Source organism: Mytilus californianus, unplaced genomic scaffold, assembly GCF_021869535.1.
Source record: "Mytilus californianus isolate M0D057914Y unplaced genomic scaffold, xbMytCali1.0.p SCAF_3, whole genome shotgun sequence".
Lineage (NCBI taxonomy): Eukaryota > Metazoa > Mollusca > Bivalvia > Mytilida > Mytilidae > Mytilus > Mytilus californianus.
Window position 1 is genome coordinate 15959642 of NW_026262679.1, and position 20177 is coordinate 15979818.

The 20177-nt window shown below is 31.7% G+C and overlaps 2 protein-coding genes and 1 long non-coding RNA gene across 4 annotated transcripts in view; 1 reads left to right on the forward strand and 2 right to left on the reverse strand.

The window, feature by feature from the left end:
- Positions 1–1048: 1048 nt before the first annotated feature.
- LOC127733997 (toll-like receptor 4) lies at positions 1049–12366 on the reverse strand. Its single transcript, XM_052243491.1, has 2 exons — positions 12275–12366; positions 1049–6679 (listed from the first exon to the last, which is right to left on the reverse strand). Exon 2 carries the CDS (start codon positions 6668–6670, stop codon positions 4184–4186), a length of 2487 nt encoding a protein of 828 aa, XP_052099451.1. The 5' UTR covers positions 6671–6679; positions 12275–12366; the 3' UTR covers positions 1049–4183.
- A 1403-nt stretch (positions 12367–13769) lies between these two features.
- LOC127734007 (uncharacterized) lies at positions 13770–15838 on the reverse strand. The gene is made up of 3 exons (XR_007997342.1): positions 15126–15838; positions 14454–14549; positions 13770–14158 (listed from the first exon to the last, which is right to left on the reverse strand). It is a non-coding gene; the product is annotated as an uncharacterized LOC127734007 (long non-coding RNA).
- A 1135-nt stretch (positions 15839–16973) lies between these two features.
- LOC127734002 (uncharacterized) overlaps positions 16974–20177 on the forward strand; it is a 42499-nt gene continuing 39295 nt past the window's right edge. Inside the window, exon 1 of one of the 2 annotated variants that reach the window (XR_007997336.1) lies at positions 16974–17018. The gene's annotated coding sequence lies outside the window, so the exon portion shown is untranslated. The remainder of the gene's footprint in view (positions 17019–20177) is intronic. The other variant, XM_052243546.1, reaches the window with a different exon arrangement.

The window sequence follows — 20177 nt, forward strand, 5'->3', positions numbered from 1 at the left end:
TCCATACACTAACAAACAAGTTATTGTCCCGAAACTACAAAAATGCTTGCTTTTGGCCCCTAATTCCTAAACTGTTGGTACCATAACTCCCAAAATCAATCCCAACCTTCCTTTTGTGGTATTGAACCTTCTTGTAAAATTTCATAGAGATCCATTCACTTAAACTAAAGTTATTGTCCGGAAAGCAAATGTGTCTTCGGACGACGACGACGACGACGACGACATCATAGCATTATACGAACCCAAAAAAAATTTTGCGGTTGTATAAAAATTGCCGAATTTTTTGTTTCGGTTCTCTAACTTTAGTTTGCCTCAACCAAATGTTATGAAACTTATACACAATGCTTATTACCACGACGACGGACGACGGACGCCAAGTGACGCCTTCGGGCCAGGTGAGCTATAAAGTCTAATAATTTAAAAAAAACTTACCTTCATTTTTTTCTTCCGATATACCCCTTCCAGCTTCTGAATAACTTTTCTTTAGAAAAAAATTTCTTCGACATGTTGCTGTGCTGAACAAGTATCTTGCAATGGCTTATTGTCCAACAACCATTGACATAAGTTCACATTCTCAGTTGATAACATTTTTAAGATGTATTGTTGCACCAATTGCCTCTGCCTTGTTTCAAAATTATTTAATTGCTGTCATTGCCGAGAAAAAGTTTACAGATAAAATTCAATTTTATTACCTTTTCCACATAAACTCATCATCTTTCAACACATTGTCGGTGTTTTGTTTATTTTCAGAAGTGACCTATGATTTGTTCATTTAATAAATTATCCCATGAATCTGATATGTTACATTTTATGGAAGTATTATCTTAATGGCCTCCCTCCTTAAATATTGAAATATATTAAATTTTAATCTTGGGAAAAACAATTAAGTTAATTGTGCATTTATATTAAACAAAATCAGTCACTAAAAATCTTTATTCTTCAATTCAGAATAACTTTAAGAATGATACTGATCTCCATAGATACATGTTATTTTCTTCAAGATTCGAAAGATCGGTCACAAATAAAGCAAGTTCAAATTTTTTTCAAATGAACAATACAGAATTTAATGAAACTAAAAGTTTTGTTTGGTTTGAAGACTGCAGTTTATTCTGGTGAATTTGTATTTGCCTAAAAATAACAACAGACACTTTGTTTTCAAGTAAAAAGTTATAACCTGTACACTATTTCAAAGCACCTTCAAATATGTGTATGTGACATGAACTTTGCATGTTTGGAGATACACATACCACCTTAAGTTAGTTATAATATTGGAACAAAGTACATGTACATGTATAATCAAAATCATACCATATTCAAAGAATGAAGTAAGAAGTTGTACTAGACATACATGTATATAAGGGGATACTGTGATACATTGTACAAAAACTGTATACTGAAAATGGGTTTACTTATAAAATTAAAAAATGTACACCCACAACTTCACTCCACTCAAGCATTCAGTACATGACAGCTTTAAATGACGTTTGCTACCATGTTTAATTGAGACCTCGATTTAATTAATTATGATACAAATTTTAGTATATTTCACAGATATTTTATTTCATGTATCTCGTATCTCGTGTCTTGTATCGCTGTATCTCATATCTGTCTTTTACACCTTCCCTAGTTTGTCAAAGTTTATGTAAACTTTGCAAACGTATGTTAGAAACAAATGATCAAAACATGTGCGCGCTTAGCCGTTTGCATCGTTTGTGTTAAAAAGAAATGCACTCTATGTCAACATAACCCGTAACAGTGTAATGATAACCTTTAAACTGTGTGCTCTCGTATGATTACTCTAATATAAAAGGTATTGTGAAGATGTTCAATTCCTGGATAGATACTGAAACACAAATTGAAAAAAAAGTAAGTTCAATTCTAAATGTAATTGCTGTGACCCGTCAATTCGTTTTTCAAATAAAAAAAAAATAGCTGCATTTAAGAGGTCAGACATATTTCCTTATATTATTTAGCATACTTATGCTCCCTTCAATGCATGTATTAGTGTTTGTTAACAAATAAAGTGTTGTTTTTTAAGCGATTGACCAATCCACTGAATGATTTACAATGCATGATGGACTATAAATATTTTTCTTACTTTTTCTTCATTTATATTTACATTTACAGAACACAATATATATTTAGTTCTACGCTCATATTAGCGATTAGTTGTTTCGTTTCTTTGAAAAGAGGGTTTTAAATACACTCATATTATGGACCAATAAACAAATAAAAATCAAACATTATGTCCATGTCCACGCTGTTATGAATTTCTATAAACTGCATTATTGTGTGAGTGTGTAAGTTTGGTCGATTTAAAAAAATATCAAATTGATTCTAAAAAACTTGGAAAAGAAAAAAAATACTTTATTTCAGAAAAAAGAGGGAAACAAATCTAATTGTCGATTTACATCCAAAAGTAGGGACGTAGTTTTCGACCCTGATATTAAAAAAATAATGTTCAGGTATGTGCATGAACACCCCCACCCAAAGAAAAAAAAAACTACACACAAAGGAGGAATAGTCTGTGCATAATCATGAATACGTTTCTGCTGTCAAGGGTTTTTCACAAGTAAAAAAAAGTTCCGGTTTCCTATATACACCTAACAGTACACTTTACCTATTTCATAAAGTTATATTCAAATTTCATAAGACTTGGTCCAACTAGCGTTTACTGTCCAATATTTTGCAAGTACGAAAAAGACCGTACGAAAGTATATTTTGTCTATGTTTTGTAATTGCTAGTTGATCATGCATTCGTTTTAGAATAAAATGTTAGACAAGATAAAAGTTAAAAGATACTAAGTGAAAAAATTAGACAACCGCAATTATTAAATCTCTTTGACGTCCGAAAAAGATAATAGCCAACACGTGCATTGTAACTTTTAAAGCTAGTTAACTTAATTTGTATGTTTAAAGAACGTGCGATATTATAAAAAATTACACGCCAGTAAAGAATGTTTAAGTATTAAATATTAATCAAAACACAATAATAAGAATTTTTTTAAATTCCACACCAAAACGTCTCAACTTGTAGTCATGTCCAAATGCCCGTGGACAAATGGAATCTATGGCGGTATCAAAAGTGTAAGTAATGAGGTGAGGAGCTGAAGCAATATAATTTAAAGGATCTTTTTTTTTTAAAGCGACCGTAGTACTTATCATGTGATAATGTCAATCTTTTTTTGTCACATTGATTTCCTGGTGATGAAATCAATCTTTCTTTCTCAAAACCTTCTTAGTTTACATTTTAGTTATGTGACTATACATGACCTTCCAATTGGTGCTATAATTTTCTTATAATGCATTATATGGTCATTTTTATAAATTAACTGTTTGCAAAAGTATGAATTATTCGAAATACTTAGGATTTTCTTATCCCGGGTATAGATTTTCTTAGCCGTATTTGGCACAACTTTTAGGAATGTTGGGTCCTCAATGCTCATCAACTTTATACTTGTTTGGCTTTCTAACTTTTTTGATCTAAGCAATCTAAGAGTCTTATGTATACGACACGCGCGTCTGGCGTATTAAATTAAAAGCCTGGTACCTTTGATAACTATATATTCCCCACAAATGAACCCAAGTCAACCAAAGGCAGTTCACTCATAAAATCGAAATTGGAATCTCGTGTATTCTTGTGAATAAGTGATTTTGCCATAATTAACGTAAGCTCTAGCATACTTTTCAAATATAACTTGTCAAATCAGACAAGAGAATGCCATTTTATAGATAATAGAATGTTGTTATGCAATGGAAAGTTGACAATAAGATGACATAAGAAAATCTGAAATCATTGTCCCAACGTTCAGTTGACGTTCAGCATCGATTAAAAGAAACCGATCCTTCCTTTTCTGTGAAATACTGAAACAAGGTTAAAAGAAACCTTATTTACTGAATTTGAAACTCCTTTCATCGAAAAAACAAATCGTTTACATATCTCAAAGATTTCCTAAAAACTTAAAAAGAAAAACGAATCACATTAGAAAAACCACTTTTAAATCTTCTTAAATGTTAGTTTGAAAATAATTCCTTCTTTTCTATTTACGAAGAACATTGTGACGAAGTGGAAAAATCTGTTTTCGCTGACCCTGTGTTAAGTTTAAAAGTCATTGAAACAGCTTGAGACTCATCAAAACAACGTTCAACTGTAGGCCTTTGGCATACTAAAGTATAAAGGCGTCTATGCCAAAACTTCCTTCATTTTTTCCCAGAAAACTGTGTCCCCATATTCGTCGTTAGGGTATTCTATGTACGATTGTGACTGTACAAGTTCTAAAACAAATAATGGCAAACCTCTCGGTGACATTTGTTGCAGGAAAACTAGGAATAAAATGTTTTCTTTGTTTCTAGAATAAATACTTTCTACTCTTGCCATATTATATTCGAACATACACCAATAGGAATCTAAATAGTTTGGTGACATTATGACGACAATTTTACGACTGTCGTGAATAGCAGAAGTTATATTTTCTGCAATGTCACGTCCTGGGAGAAAATCTCTTTGGTGAATGCATAATTTTAATCCGGCATCGTTCTCCAGTTTTCGAAGAAGTTGTCCATGGACAAATGATCGATCATTATTTTCGTATGAAACAAAGGCATCGTACGTGTATATCTTCTTCTCGTTAGTCTTTCGCTTAGTTTCAAAATATCTTATCTTAACCATGTAGTACATATATCGAATTCTCCATCTATGTCTGTACACTAGTCCTAAAGTCAGTATGGAAACAAATAAAACAACCAATGATATTAATCCTATGATTAAGGACGTGTAAGAAGCGCATTCCTTTTGCAAATCTTCATATAAACGCTTTGGGTTATTTAAGTTTTGCTTTTTATCGGTTGATAATCTGCACGTGTAGAAATGCAGTCTATTAAATTGAATCTTCGTGTTTCCCATCCATTGTATAAAATCTTTGGTATCACACGTACACTTAAGTGGATTCCCACTAATATCAATGCTTAAATTTTTGTTATTCATAAATACAGTTTCTAACTGATCCCTTGCTTTTTTATCCAAATACGAAAATCGGTTGTTAGATAGACCTAGAAAATTAAGGTCTTTCATATGGTCAATCTTAAATATAAGATAATCTAACAAATTACCATCTAAGTATAAACGTCGAACTAAAATTTGTGACTGAAAAAAATGATATGGTAATGTCGGTATTCTATTTTCTGATAGGTTAATTTCTCTAAGTTGTGGAACATGTTGTAATATTTCACCGTTAACATCATCAGGCAGAACAAATCCTAAAAGATTATTTTGTAATCGCAGTATCTGTAAATTCGGGGTACATTGGAAGAACACTTTTGATACATTAGAACTCATATTATCAGACAGATCCAGATATGTCAAATGATCTAGGGGACACAATGGACCTGTCAAAGAGTAGAACATATTTTGATGACCATCCAGATACTCGATCTTGTTTCCCCCCAAATTAATTGGTGGTATTTCGTATCGAATCAAGCATTTTCTATAGACCAATGATTTAAGCCTATATGGCAAAGGAACAAAAATTGCACTTGATGAAGAAATGTGTTTTTCAACTTTCTCTTCCTCACAATTACTATTATTTCGGTAGTCGCATTGTTCCTCGTTGATTAAAGGAATGTGAGATTTAAATAATTCGGAAATGTTTATATGTTCAGCTGGTACAACCATCATATCCGAAAGATAATCGCCGTACGAAAATTCATTATCGGACATGGATATAGTACGAAGTGAACTCGGTAGATAAAGTAATGCCCCTTTCTGAATTTTTTGTATCCTATTACTATTTATTTGTAGTTCTGTAAGATTTGTTTTCTTCAAGTTTCTTAAATGTGAACGTCTGATCATCGTATTCATCTCAAATGTTTTATGAATTTTATTCACTTTTAAAATCTTGATAGAGGTATATATCAAATCGTGGGTTACATTTTCAGCGACTGAAAATTTAAGGCAAGGATTATAAGATAAATCCAGTATTGAAAGATTCTTCATGAATCGAAAAGTTCCCTTATAGATCCAATTGATTTTACACGCGGAAAGATTGAGATCCTCTATGTTAGGAATAAATTTGAACACATCTACGGTCAACGTTCTAGCGTCACATCTACCAGACGTTCCCGACAAGTCAAGATGTTTTAATTGCAAAAGTCTAAATGATAGACTGTCACTCCCATTTAGTATAAAGTCCATTCTTAATGTTTTCAGAAACGGAAGAGATTGCAGAGTTGAAACATTGATTTTAGTTTGTTTCGCGTCTAAATATGTCAAAGATTGTAAATAGAAAAATGTGTTAGTTTCTACACTGTCTATTTCATTTCGGCTTACGATCAGCTTTGACAATTTACGCAGTCCATGAAAAGAGTAATTTGACAATGTTTTAATCTTGTTGTGTGACAGATTTAATTCCTTTAGGTTGCCATTGTAACTAAAATGTCTGTTTTGTATTCTTTGTATAAGATTGTAGCTTAAATCGATGCTATGTATGTTATCTTTGAAGACTGGAATGGCATGTAACAGTGAATGGGAACATACTGCGTTGTAGTATGGTGTTGGTAAAATTGAGAAACAAAGACATTTTGGTGAAAAGTAACATTTCCTCCCTCTTGCAGCATCTGTATTGACATGGCTGACAGTTAGGTATACAAACATCAGACTGACCAAGAAGAACATTATTTAAATCTACAAAATATAATTCAAATACTCCAGTACAACCTGTGATGAGGTGAATAAAAAGTAACATAGGGTACTATACATTTTAATGAAACAAACATATGGTACATTGGATTGTTAAATATTTACCTCTTATATATTAAAATAAATGTTGTGTATCGTATATCAGACGGACCACAGAAATGTTGTGTATCGTATATCAGACGGACCACAGAAATGTTGTGTATCGTATATCAGACGGACCACAGTGGCCATGTGTATCGTATATCAGACTGACCACAATGGCCATGTGTATCGTATATCAGACTGACCACAATGGCCATGTATATCGTATATTAGACTGACCACAGTGGCCATGTGTAAAGCAAACAGTGTTTAACATATTCATGTGTCATTATCATGTCAAAACCACTTAAATCGGTGTCTTATGTCATGCTCATGTCCCAAACTACTTTAGTCGGTGTCTTATGTCATAACTAAATGTGATTGGTCTCAGGTTAGAAACAACTTTAGTCGGTGTGTTATGTCATAATTAAATGATATTGGTCTCATGTCAGAAACCACTTTGGTCGGTGTCTCATGTCATAACTAAATGTTATTGGTCTCATGTTAAAAACTAATCGGTGTCATTTATCGTAACTTAATGTTATTAGTCTCATGTTAGAAACAACATTAGTCGGTGTCTTATGTCATGTCTATATGTTATCGGTGACTTTTGTCATAACTAAATGTTATTGGTTTCATGTTAGAAACAACATTATTCATTGTCTTATGTCATTACAAAATGTTATTGGTAACATGTCAGAAACCACTCAAGTCGGTGTCTTATGTCATAACTAAATGTTATTGGTTTCATGTTACAAACCACTTTAATCGGTGTCTTATGCCATAACAAAATGTTATATGTCTCATGTTAGAAATCACTCCAGTCGGTGTATTATGCCATAACTAAATGTTATTAGTCTCATGTTAGAACCCACTTTAGTCGGTATCTTATTAAATAACTTAATGTTATTACTCTCATGTTAGAACCCACTTTAGTCGGTATCTTATTAAATAACTTAATGTTATTAGTCTCATGTTAGAACCCACTTTAGTCGGTATCTTATTAAATAACTTAATGTTATTAGTCTCATGTTAGAACCCACTTTAGTCGGTATCTTATTAAATAACTTAATGTTATAAGTCTCATGTTAGAACCCACTTTAGTCGGTATCTTATTAAATAACTTAATGTTATTAGTCTCATGTTAGAACCCACTTTAGTCGGTATCTTATTAAATAACTTAATGTTATTAGTCTCATGTTAGAACCCACTTTAGTCGGTATCTTATTAAATAACTTAATGTTATTAGTCTCATGTTAGAACCCACTTTAGTCGGTATCTTATTAAATAACTTAATGTTATTAGTCTCATGTTAGAACCCACTTTAGTCGGTATCTTATTAAATAACTTAATGTTATTAGTCTCATGTTAGAACCCACTTTAGTCGGTATCTTATTAAATAACTTAATGTTATTAGTCTCATGTTAGAACCCACTTTAGTCGGTATCTTATTAAATAACTTATGGTTATTAGTCTCATGTTAGAACCCACTTTAGTCGGTATCTTATTAAATAACTTAATGTTATTAGTCTCATGTTAGAACCCACTTTAGTCGGTATCTTATTAAATAACTTAATGTTATAAGTCTCATGTTAGATCCCACTTTAGTCGGTATCTTATTAAATAACTTAATGTTATAAGTCTCATGTTAGAACCCACTTTATTCGGTATCTTATTAAATAACTTAATGTTATTAGTCTCATGTTAGAACCCACTTTAGTCGGTATCTTATTAAATAACTTAATGTTATAAGTCTCATGTTAGAACCCACTTTAGTCGGTATCTTATTGAATAACTTAATGTTATTAGTCTCATGTTAGAACCCACTTTAGTCGGTATCTTATTAAATAACTTAATGTTATTAGTCTCATGTTAGAACCCACTTTAGTCGGTATCTTATTAAATAACTTAATGTTATTAGTCTCTTGTTAGAACCCACTTTAGTCGGTATCTTATTAAATAACTTAATGTTATTAGTCTCATGTTAGAACCCACTTTAGTCGGTATCTTATTGAATAACTTAATGTTATAAGTCTCATGTTAGAACCCACTTTAGTCGGTATCTTATTAAATAACTTAATGTTATTAGTCTCATGTTAGAACCCACTTTAGTTGTTATCTTATTAAATAACTTAATGTTATTAGTCTCATGTTAGAGACAACATTAGTCGGTGTCTTATGTCATGTCTATATGTTATCGGTGACTTTTGTCATAACTAAATGTTATTGGTTTCATGTTAGAAACAACATTATTCATTGTCTTATGTCATTACAAAATGTTATTGGTAACATGTCAGAAACCACTCAAGTCGGTGTCTTATGTCATAACTAAATGTTATTGGTTTCATGTTACAAACCACTTTAATCGGTGTCTTATGCCATAACAAAATGTTATATGTCTCATGTTAGAAATCACTCCAGTCGGTGTATTATGCCATAACTAAATGTTATTAGTCTCATGTTAGAACCCACTTTAGTCGGTATCTTATTAAATAACTTAATGTTATTACTCTCATGTTAGAACCCACTTTAGTCGGTATCTTATTAAATAACTTAATGTTATTAGTCTCATGTTAGAACCCACTTTAGTCGGTATCTTATTAAATAACTTAATGTTATAAGTCTCATGTTAGAACCCACTTTAGTCGGTATCTTATTAAATAACTTAATGTTATAAGTCTCATGTTAGAACCCACTTTAGTCGGTATCTTATTAAATAACTTAATGTTATTAGTCTCATGTTCGAACCCACTTTAGTCGGTATCTTATTAAATAACTTAATGTTATAAGTCTCATGTTAGAACCCACTTTAGTCGGTATCTTATTAAATAACTTAATGTTATTAGTCTCATGTTAGAACCCACTTTAGTCGGTATCTTATTAAATAACTTAATGTTATTAGTCTCATGTTAGAACCCACTTTAGTCGGTATCTTATTAAATAACTTAATGTTATTAGTCTCATGTTAGAACCCACTTTAGTCGGTATCTTATTAAATAACTTAATGTTATTAGTCTCATGTTAGAACCCACTTTAGTCGGTATCTTATTAAATAACTTAATGTTATTAGTCTCATGTTAGAACCCACTTTAGTCGGTATCTTATTAAATAACTTAATGTTATTAGTCTCATGTTAGAACCCACTTTAGTCGGTATCTTATTAAATAACTTAATGTTATAAGTCTCATGTTAGATCCCACTTTAGTCGGTATCTTATTAAATAACTTAATGTTATAAGTCTCATGTTAGAACCCACTTTAGTCGGTATCTTATTAAATAACTTAATGTTATTAGTCTCATGTTAGAACCCACTTTAGTCGGTATCTTATTAAATAACTTAATGTTATAAGTCTCATGTTAGAACCCACTTTAGTCGGTATCTTATTAAATAACTTAATGTTATTAGTCTCATGTTAGAACCCACTTTAGTCGGTATCTTATTAAATAACTTAATGTTATAAGTCTCATGTTAGAACCCACTTTAGTCGGTATCTTATTGAATAACTTAATGTTATTAGTCTCATGTTAGAACCCACTTTAGTCGGTATCTTATTAAATAACTTAATGTTATTAGTCTCATGTTAGAACCCACTTTAGTCGGTATCTTATTAAATAACTTAATGTTATTAGTCTCATGTTAGAACCCACTTTAGTCGGTATCTTATTAAATAACTTAATGTTATTAGTCTCATGTTAGAACCCACTTTAGTCGGTATCTTATTGAATAACTTAATGTTATTAGTCTCATGTTAGAACCCACTTTAGTCGGTATCTTATTAAATAACTTAATGTTATTAGTCTCATGTTAGAACCCACTTTAGTCGTTATCTTATTAAATAACTTAATGTTATTAGTCTCATGTTAGAACCCACTTTAGTCGTTATCTTATTAAATAACTTAATGTTATTAGTCTCATGTTAGAACCCACTATAGTCGGTATCTTATTAAATAACTTAATGTTATTAGTCTCATGTTAGAACCCACTATAGTCGTTATCTTATTAAATAACTTAATGTTATTGTGAGAATTGATGATGTATCTCTTACAGCACTAGTTATGTTTCATTTGATCCAAATTTCTTAAGACTCGGTGATGATTTTGAATTTGACATTTTGTATAAACTGTATGTTGACACATTGAATTGTGGGGTTACTGTCTCGTCGAGCTATATCCGTATCTCCTTTACAATACGTATGTACCGATTGAAAAGAAGAAAAGTAATTGATATGAACAATTCACACCATAAATTTATGTATAAATGTTCTTATGTGATTGTTAGTTCATATATCCATGAATAAAACTCGTACCCTGGGGCCCCCTATGTCAACGACAATATCCTTAGGACATTATTTAGAATGGTCTTAGGACGTGTCTAAGACATGTCTTATGATGTAAAACCAGCTATTTTATGGCAGTCATAACCATAATTGTCCTAGCACCATCCTAACACATTTATTTAAATTTATAAAAATATGTAGAGATGCAAAAAATGTTGCTAGTATTGATAGAGTTTTTAAGCTTCAAAAAAGACAGCACGAATTATTTTAAAGGAGTATAATAATATGACATCGTCAAAGATAAATTTTTGAGAGCTGCGATGGATGTCATTTCAAACTGTTTTGTATAGAAAAGCAATTTTAGTTCTAAGTGTATTTAGATATGTGCATCAGGTTACATGTTGTTCTAGAACAACCACACAAGGCATTTTTTGTTCCAAAATCTAAAACTGAAAAATATAAAGTTTAACGACTTGTTGATATCTGGAAGTATTTCATAAAACAATTGTCTACAAATTTAAAACAATGTAACACAATTGAATCTTTTGAAAAAACATTCTTAGAATATCTTCGTTAACCTGCCTTAGGACTAAGACGTGTCCTTAGACCGTCCTACGATATATCCTAGTCCTAAGATAGCTTTGTTGACACGGCCACAGGAACACAAAATGTAAAACGATTTAAAATTTAAAAAAAAACGGCATGAAAATTTTAATAAAAATTAAAACGAAAAACAATATATGACAGACTGTTACCAACACACCAACCATTGGATTACGAGTGTATCGGGATGAAAAATTTATGTGAATGCTTAACTTTCCCCTAACATGCAACAATAACGTTACAGCACAGCATACAAACAAACTAAAAACCAGTTGGAAAGGGTCTAATCTAATTTTTATGAAATCTGTTTCCAATATTCTGTATTTTTTGTAGTATAAAGTATCATTAACAACATTAGATTCTTAGATGATGATAACGTAAGTCTGGATAAACCATAAAAGCATCATGCGTATATTTGTGAGAGGCCTGATGAAGACGTAATTTCATTAAACCGTTTGAAAATACATATATCTATTTATTTTTCATATTTTTCTCTGTACGTTCATTTATTTCGTAAGTAAAAATAGCAACAATGTTATTATTATTATCATTTTTTATTATCATTGAAATTATCTAAAGCTATCTTTTTTAAGGGAATATAATGTAAAAAATAAGTTACCTTGTTTTCCGATCGATAATTTACGTTAACGACCATGGGGGATTTTACACCAAACGAAATCTTCATTTTGAAGATGCTCTTTCCTTGACGGAAACCGTTGAGCACTTGCGATATTTATTTTCATTGAATAGGTTTTCTAAAAGTCTGGATACATTGTAAGTCGTGTCCTCATTCATTTCAAATTGATCTGGGTTTTTCCAAATCAAAATTTTAAAAGGTGAATCTTCTTTGTTTACCACTCATTAGTCTACTACTGACGGAGACGATTGGGAATGAATTCTAAAATGTCCGAATAAACTTACTCCAATTAACATCGTGTCTGAAACTTTATCGTTGTTGTTTTCATTTTAAAAAACATTGTATTTTAAAAGAATATCATCATGATTATAAGATACAAACATGTTCTTTTACTAAATGAGAGAATCCCGGAAAATCATTTTGAGAGTCATTATAGCTAGAATGACAATTATAAATTATTTCAATGAAATTTATTTTTCTGTTGACTATATTAATTAAAATCTTTTTTATATAACTTTACACGTCCACGAATATAGAGTTCGTATTCATATCGCATTAACCTGTTCTCGTCCTGAATGTACATTTAATTTGCCACCGGACATTAAAAATCCATCCATCCACGAATATGGAAATTTGATCTCTGTATATAAATCAGTGTGATAACTTAAATATTTTTAAGATTCATTTGGAATTTAAATATTCAATTACCACATCTATAATAAAATTGCAATTTCTTTAAAACAACTGGGATATTTGGAAGGAAACTTGACCAAAACCTTCCCTGGGGTGTTGAGATTCAATTTGTGTTGATTTTCCCACGGGATAAACCAACATGGTGGTCGTTAATATACATAAATTATAGAGGTAAGCAAGGTGATAGCTTTCCTTGTAAATATATCATTAATTCGAATTTCAGGATTTCCCGGAGTTGTGAAATAAGTACTAAAATATGAAGTGTTATTATTTTTCCAGTCGGTCTTATTGGCCTAATTATTTCCCTTTCTCTCAGAAAGTTCCTGTAAGGTGATAGATTTTTCTGTTTTCAGAATCAACAAGATACCTAAGTCGTTATAACGAATTAGCTAAGTCGTTATAATGACTTAAAAATAAAACTACACCCTGACACTAACCGGCTTCCGTAACGAATAGTTGTTTCTATGCGAAGAAAGTTTACGAATGTTTGAATTACCCAAAAATAAAGCCATTACTATTGATGATTAAACGAAGATTTCAGATATTTGTCCACAAGACACCAACTAAACAACAGTGAAAAACACAATTACCCATAAGATGAACTTTCATTCGGATAGTTAAATTATAAGGGATCCTGGAATTTTGAGTGGGTTCGTACAAAAAGGAGAAGACTTAGAGTGTGTCAAATATATGTTGGGGTCACTGAAATGTCCAAGCAATTCATATAATTGATGTAATGATATTGTACCTACTTTTATGATTAAAAAAGTCATTTAAATCGAGGAGGGGTATCTATTTATTACTTCGTCTCTAAGAAACAAACACAAACACCAACACCTTTCAGAAAGATTGGTTTTCCATTATCTTGAAAAGAGATATTTACTATAGAATTCTTTGTAATGTTTATATATTTATAATAAGAGTATCGTAATTCTTAGTTACTGTTTTCCATTTTATACTAGCTGTTAGACACAATAGAATCATGTGCAAAACAGTGTAGACGAGACCATTGATTGGCGCGCTAAAATATCCCATTGACTGGGTCAGATTAGGTGAACGTTCGTCTGTAATAAATACGTCGTGAGTTGTGGGCGTTACAGATGAACTGACTGAAGGTGTAGAACATGTTGCCGCTTTTGGTTTTTCAATAGACAGCTTGGTCTCTTCCTCGACCTGAAAAAAAAATGTAATGAAATAAATACACGATATTTATTGGAATTGTTGTATTTCACCAACCTACCCCATCCCCCTGCCGTCCCCTATTTTCTCTATGTGTACTAAGAATAAAGAATAAAGAATATTTATTATTCCAATCAAGGGCTCTTGATGGGCAGCATAACATGTACACATAAAACAATACATCATGAATTGTGTAATAGAAAAACATTTTTATATATTAAAATGAAACATTAAAAAGTTCAGACAGATGTTATTATCTTCATTCTATAAAAATACTAGTTTTGCATACCTGATCATGTAAGGTCAAAGTCTCTGAACTGACTGATGGTGTAGAACATGTTGCCGCTTTTCTTTTTTTAATTGACAACTTAATCTCTTCTTTAACCTGCATAAAGTAATGAAATAAAATAAATACACGATATTTATTGGAATTTAACTTTTAAGCCGACCCCTACCCACCCCCCTTTTCCCCATATTTTTTCCAATTCTTCACGTGGATAATAACAGTTTTTTAAATATCCGTTGTTGTTCTCTTGTGTTAATGCACAGCATATTTTATTTAAATAACTAGGCAAACGAATGTTTTGCGTTTCAGTAACGCAGACTGAAAATGGGGTGTTAGAACCTAATCAATATTAGACAACTCGTATGAGACCAGGTTTCAGGACTTTGTTTTTGTTTATTAGTAACTGATATAAGTATTTGACCATCTCAGCAATGCATTATAATAATTGTTTATTATTCCCTGATCTCCGCGAGGAATGTTATATTGAGAACACACCGTGATACCATGATATATATTGTTTACAATCACGCGCATATTAAAAATGACCTCAAACGACCTGATAGTATGATACTACACACACATTACTGCACACGTGGAAATGGTTTTAATTTTGCGTATGACGATAAAACCAAGTACAAGTGATTCTTTTTTTAAATATTATTTTTATTTACTAACCTGTGCACTTCGACGTTTTTGTGTAGAATTGGTCGATCGTTCCTGTGTTTTTCTGGTGTCCATTCCTGTGTTGACAATTGTCGGTACTGCATTTTGTCGCAAATATTTTCTTTTTGGTAAGAAGTTCAAAGATTCTTTGACCAGGTTTCTCTCGAATGAATCGGGCGTGAAATGGTCTTCACAAACAACCTTGCTACTGTTATATTTAAAATTTTCTATTTGCAGTTTACCATTTTTCAAGTTCGAGATCCATTGTTTGCAAAGTTTTTTTTTATCTGCACTTTTTGAAGGATCAGGGATAACGAAAAAACTTTTTGTACACTTCCCCTTTTCGTTAGTACAATTAAATGCTTGGCAAGACGGCATCTTTATTGAAATATTCAGCGAATCGTGTTTAATTATAGCGAAGTAAAAAAATATTTTAATGATATGTTTATCCACACTGCTTCAGTACCAAACAGACTGTGTGACGTCACGAGACCTTCGGGGCTTATCGGTTTGAAACAATAAACAACGAGAATAATTGGCACCGAATCTGTCTTTTATTAGAAGAGTACTTACAGATGGCGTCTACCATGATATTGTGAAAATGTCAAATTTAATAAACCGTATTTCATTATTAGAAGAGTTAATTTAAATCTCGTTGGGTTATTTACGTTTGATAAAACACTTTTTTTCATATAAACTCAGCTTCAGTCAAACCTGGAGTTTTCCTTTAATGTTCGATTATAAGTTCCTCTAAAATGAAATCTAAACCCTGATAAGCATCGATACGACCACTACGGGAAAAGGACTCGTGTTTATTTAAACAGTTTCGAATTTCAATGTGTTTCGAATGGCATTATACAGGATACAAAAAATCCAAGAGCATATATATATAGAGAGAGAGACGTGCAACCGTTTTGACAGGTTTCAAAGAGCTCAAATGATCTTTATACTGGACTGCGGTCACTTCATTGAAAATTTCACTGTTTCACGTGAAATAAATGCACAGGTACAATGCATAACAATGGACAAAACCTGTTTAACTACTTTTACAAGACGAAAAAGAAAGTCGAATCGTGTAGCCAGAAAACAATATTTTTTTAATCTGAGCATGCAAATTAAAGATTATGCTATATATTTTACATTTAATACATTGTCTGAACAAAACTAGTAAGCATGAGAGTCCCAGACACTATATAAGTTGACAGTTTTCCCACTTATTCCACGTGTTTTAAGTAGTAGTAAACTCGTAGTAGCCCACAATGCATTGTAGTTCATTGAGTCGATTGGTGAGTTTTTTCAAGGCCATGTTTACCTTCTATTTGGGAAACTACTATGCAAATATATACTGACGTCAGGAAATGTAGTGGTCTTGACCTGTTTAACAAAGATCTCCTTTGAAAGAAGGACAACTGTGATGACAAAACTGTCTAGTTACTGAATTAAATATGCATGGAATTGAAAGTAACACATTATAAATTTATTACATCAGGAACGGTCGAACTCCAAAATATGAAAGCCAAGGATGTAAAAAGACTTGAATACTTGAGAAGCTATATAACCAAGAGCGCAATATTTATCTAATACATGCTTTTATGTCTAATCTATTTAAATTGATTCTTTATTATGGTGATTATTATTTATAACGATATCATAATGCATTGTTCAAAAATAGAAGTTTATCAATTTGTTAAACGAGAAATATTTGGTATTTGTGGATTTTTTTTTTGCTCGTTTTATTTCTTTTTTGTGTTCAATGTTTTCTTTTTTAAATGCAAATGAAGCCATTGTATGACCGTCATGGGTGGCTTATATATAGAGCACATATGGACCGCATCATGAATATATTTATAGATGGGAGATAATAAATGAATACTGTTTCCGTGGAATATATTCTCTATCAAATTGGTAAGATAACGTTTGTTTTATTTTAATTGAGCTCAAGTTAAAACACAAAACAGCAATTTGATAAAAAGTAGAATATGAGCAAATTTGTATTTTAAAGAATCAGGCCAATCATCTACCACAATGTCTAAATTTTTTTGTGGTAGATGAATCCGGCCTCAAAATGATCAAAGTGACCTATTTTGTTAAAAAAATATGCAGATCAGTCATATGTTGACTTCTTGAAGTTGGGTTGAACTGGAATGACAACAGTCTAATAAAACTGAAACAGATTTGTTTCTGTTAAGACAAATTTGTCTTACCTTGCGAAGGCATGCGTTAACAGCATTTAACAGCTTCTCCTTAAAATAATAATTGTTTTAAAGGAAGAAAACTTACAATCAGTATTCTAAAATTTCTCAAAAATGTATTTTTTTCTCTCTGTATTATGAAAAATTGTACCAAAAATTTAGAACTGGCAAATAGAGCCTTTTATTTATTTATTTTTCATTGATACAATAACAAACTTGTCCAGTTTGAAGATCAATTAAATTTACTGTACATGTGTATGTAAAAATAATTATGGGTAATTTTGTTTTACTATCCAAATTGAAGTTATCACGACGACATTGGTTGAATTTTCATTGTTGAGACATGGACTAAATATGCATGAAAAATTCTCCATGACCATAATTTACCAAAAAAGTAAGTCCCTGGATAATTTTTACAAGGAAAAATAGCCAGACATATTTTACTAGCTATGGACTTATTTTCCTAAGAAAATTTATCCTGGGATTTATTTTTCTAGTAAAATAATGGTCGTGGACTTAATTACCTAGGAAACAAAGTCCGGGGACAAATTTCACTACCGGACCAAATTTACTGTTACATAATATGGTGTTGGTAAAAATAAGAAACAACGACATTTTGTTGAAAAGTAGCATTGTCTCCCACTTGCAGCGTCTGTTTCGACGTAGATGACAGTTAGGTATAGAAAGATCAGATTGATCAAGAGGAACATTATTTAAAATCTACAAAATATTATTCAAAGACTGTATAAATAACTTTGAAGATGTGAATAAAAAAATACATAATCAAACAAACATGTCGTTGGTTCGTGTCTGTCATATTTTTCATGCCGGGGCCTTTTATAGCCGACTATACGGTATAGGGTTTTCTCATTGTTGAAGGCCGTATGGTTTCCTATAATTGCTTACATCCACTTCATTTGAACTTTAGTGGATAGTTTTCTCATTGGCAATCATGCCAATCTCCTTATTTCTATATTGTATATTGGATTTGTAGATCATTCACTTCCTATATTACCATTTTTTCTATCGTATATTTAATCAAAGTGTGTATTTGTAATGCGAACAGTCTCGTCATATATTCATGTGCCAGTCTCATGTCAGAAACCACTTTAGTCGGTGTCTTATGTCATAACGAAATGATATTGGTGCTGATAAATGATCTTATACAGTTCTAGTTGCTGTTTCATTTTATCCCAATTTCTTTAGACTCGGGGGTGATTTTGAGCTCGACATTTTGTATACTAAGATTTTATGTTGACACTTAGCTGTCGTTTTGAGTTGTGGGGATCTCTCTCATCGACCTATATCCATATCTCGTTTTATTCGAATTGCAATAAAATCGTTTTAATAAACAAAACGCATGTACTGTTTGATAAGAAGAAACGTAATTGATATAGAAAATTAACATCACATAGTTATGTATAAATGTTCAGTTGTAATTGTTTGTTTATTGTCATTTATCCATGATCAAACATCCTATCGTTTAAAAGTTCATAAGAACAAAAAATGGAAAACAATTTTAAAGTAAAAAAAACAACAGCAGCTTTTTTAATAAGATTTATAGCTTGCTGTTCGGTGTGAGCCAAGGCTCCGTGTTGAAGGCCGTACTTTGACCTATAATGGTTTACTTTTACAAATTGTGACTTGGATGGAGAGTTGTCTCATTGGCACTCATATCACATCTTCTTATATCTATTAAAACGAAAAACAATATATTATGGCAGACTGTAACAAACACCAACCATTGGATTATGAGTGAAGCGGAATTAAACATTTCTATGAGCGCTCATCCCTCCCCTAACCTGGGACAATGGTGTAACAACACAGCATAACAACAAATAACAAAAGTCAGTTAGAAAGGCTTTAATCTAATTTTATGAAATATGTTTCCAAAATTCCGTATTTTTTGTAGTATAAAGTATTATTTATATGATGATGATTTATATGATGATGATGATGATGATGATGATGATGATGATGATATAACTAAAATGTCTCTTTTGTATTCTTTGTATACGTTATAGCTTAAATCGATTCTTTCAATCAGTTTTATTGAGGTCACGAGCTGGCATGTCAGTAACTGCTAGTAGTCCATTGTTAATTTATGTATCATTGTCATTTTGTTTAGTTTCATTTGTTACCTATTCTGACATCGGACTCAGGCTTCTTTTAAACTGAGTTTTACTGTGCGTATTTCTGTGTGTTTGTTTTTTCTACATTGGCTAGAGGTAAAGGGGGAGGGTTGAGATCTCCAAAAAAATGTTTAACCCCGCCGCATTTTTCGCCTGTCCCAAGTCAGGAGCCTCTGGCCTTTGTTAGTCTTGTATGATTTTTAATTTTAGTTTCTTTTATATATTTCGGAGTTTAGTATGACGTCCATTATTACTGAACTAGTACATATTTTTGTTTAGGGGCCAGCTGAAGCACAACTCCGTGTGTGGGATTTTCTCGCTGTATTGAAGACCCATTGGTGGCCTTCGGCTGTTTTCTGCTCTTTGGTCGGGTTGTTGTCTCTTTGACACATTCCCCATTTCCATTCTCAATTTTATGTATGTTATCTTTGAAGACTGGAATGGCATGTAACATTGAATGGGAGCATACAGCGTTGTAATATGTGACTAGCCACGAGATTTCCATGCTTATGGGAGTACCTTGTCTAAAATGGGTTTCTTGCATATTTATCTAGTACAAAATCAAAATATCAAAATCAAAATATTTTATTATTCTAATCAGTGTCCCACAGGGGGCATTTACAATAAACAATTATGATAATATAAGCAACACACATGAGACATTGTACAGTATATAACGTGACAGATATTATAATAGACAAATGAAAATAGCATTAATAACAAAAAGATCAAAAACATGT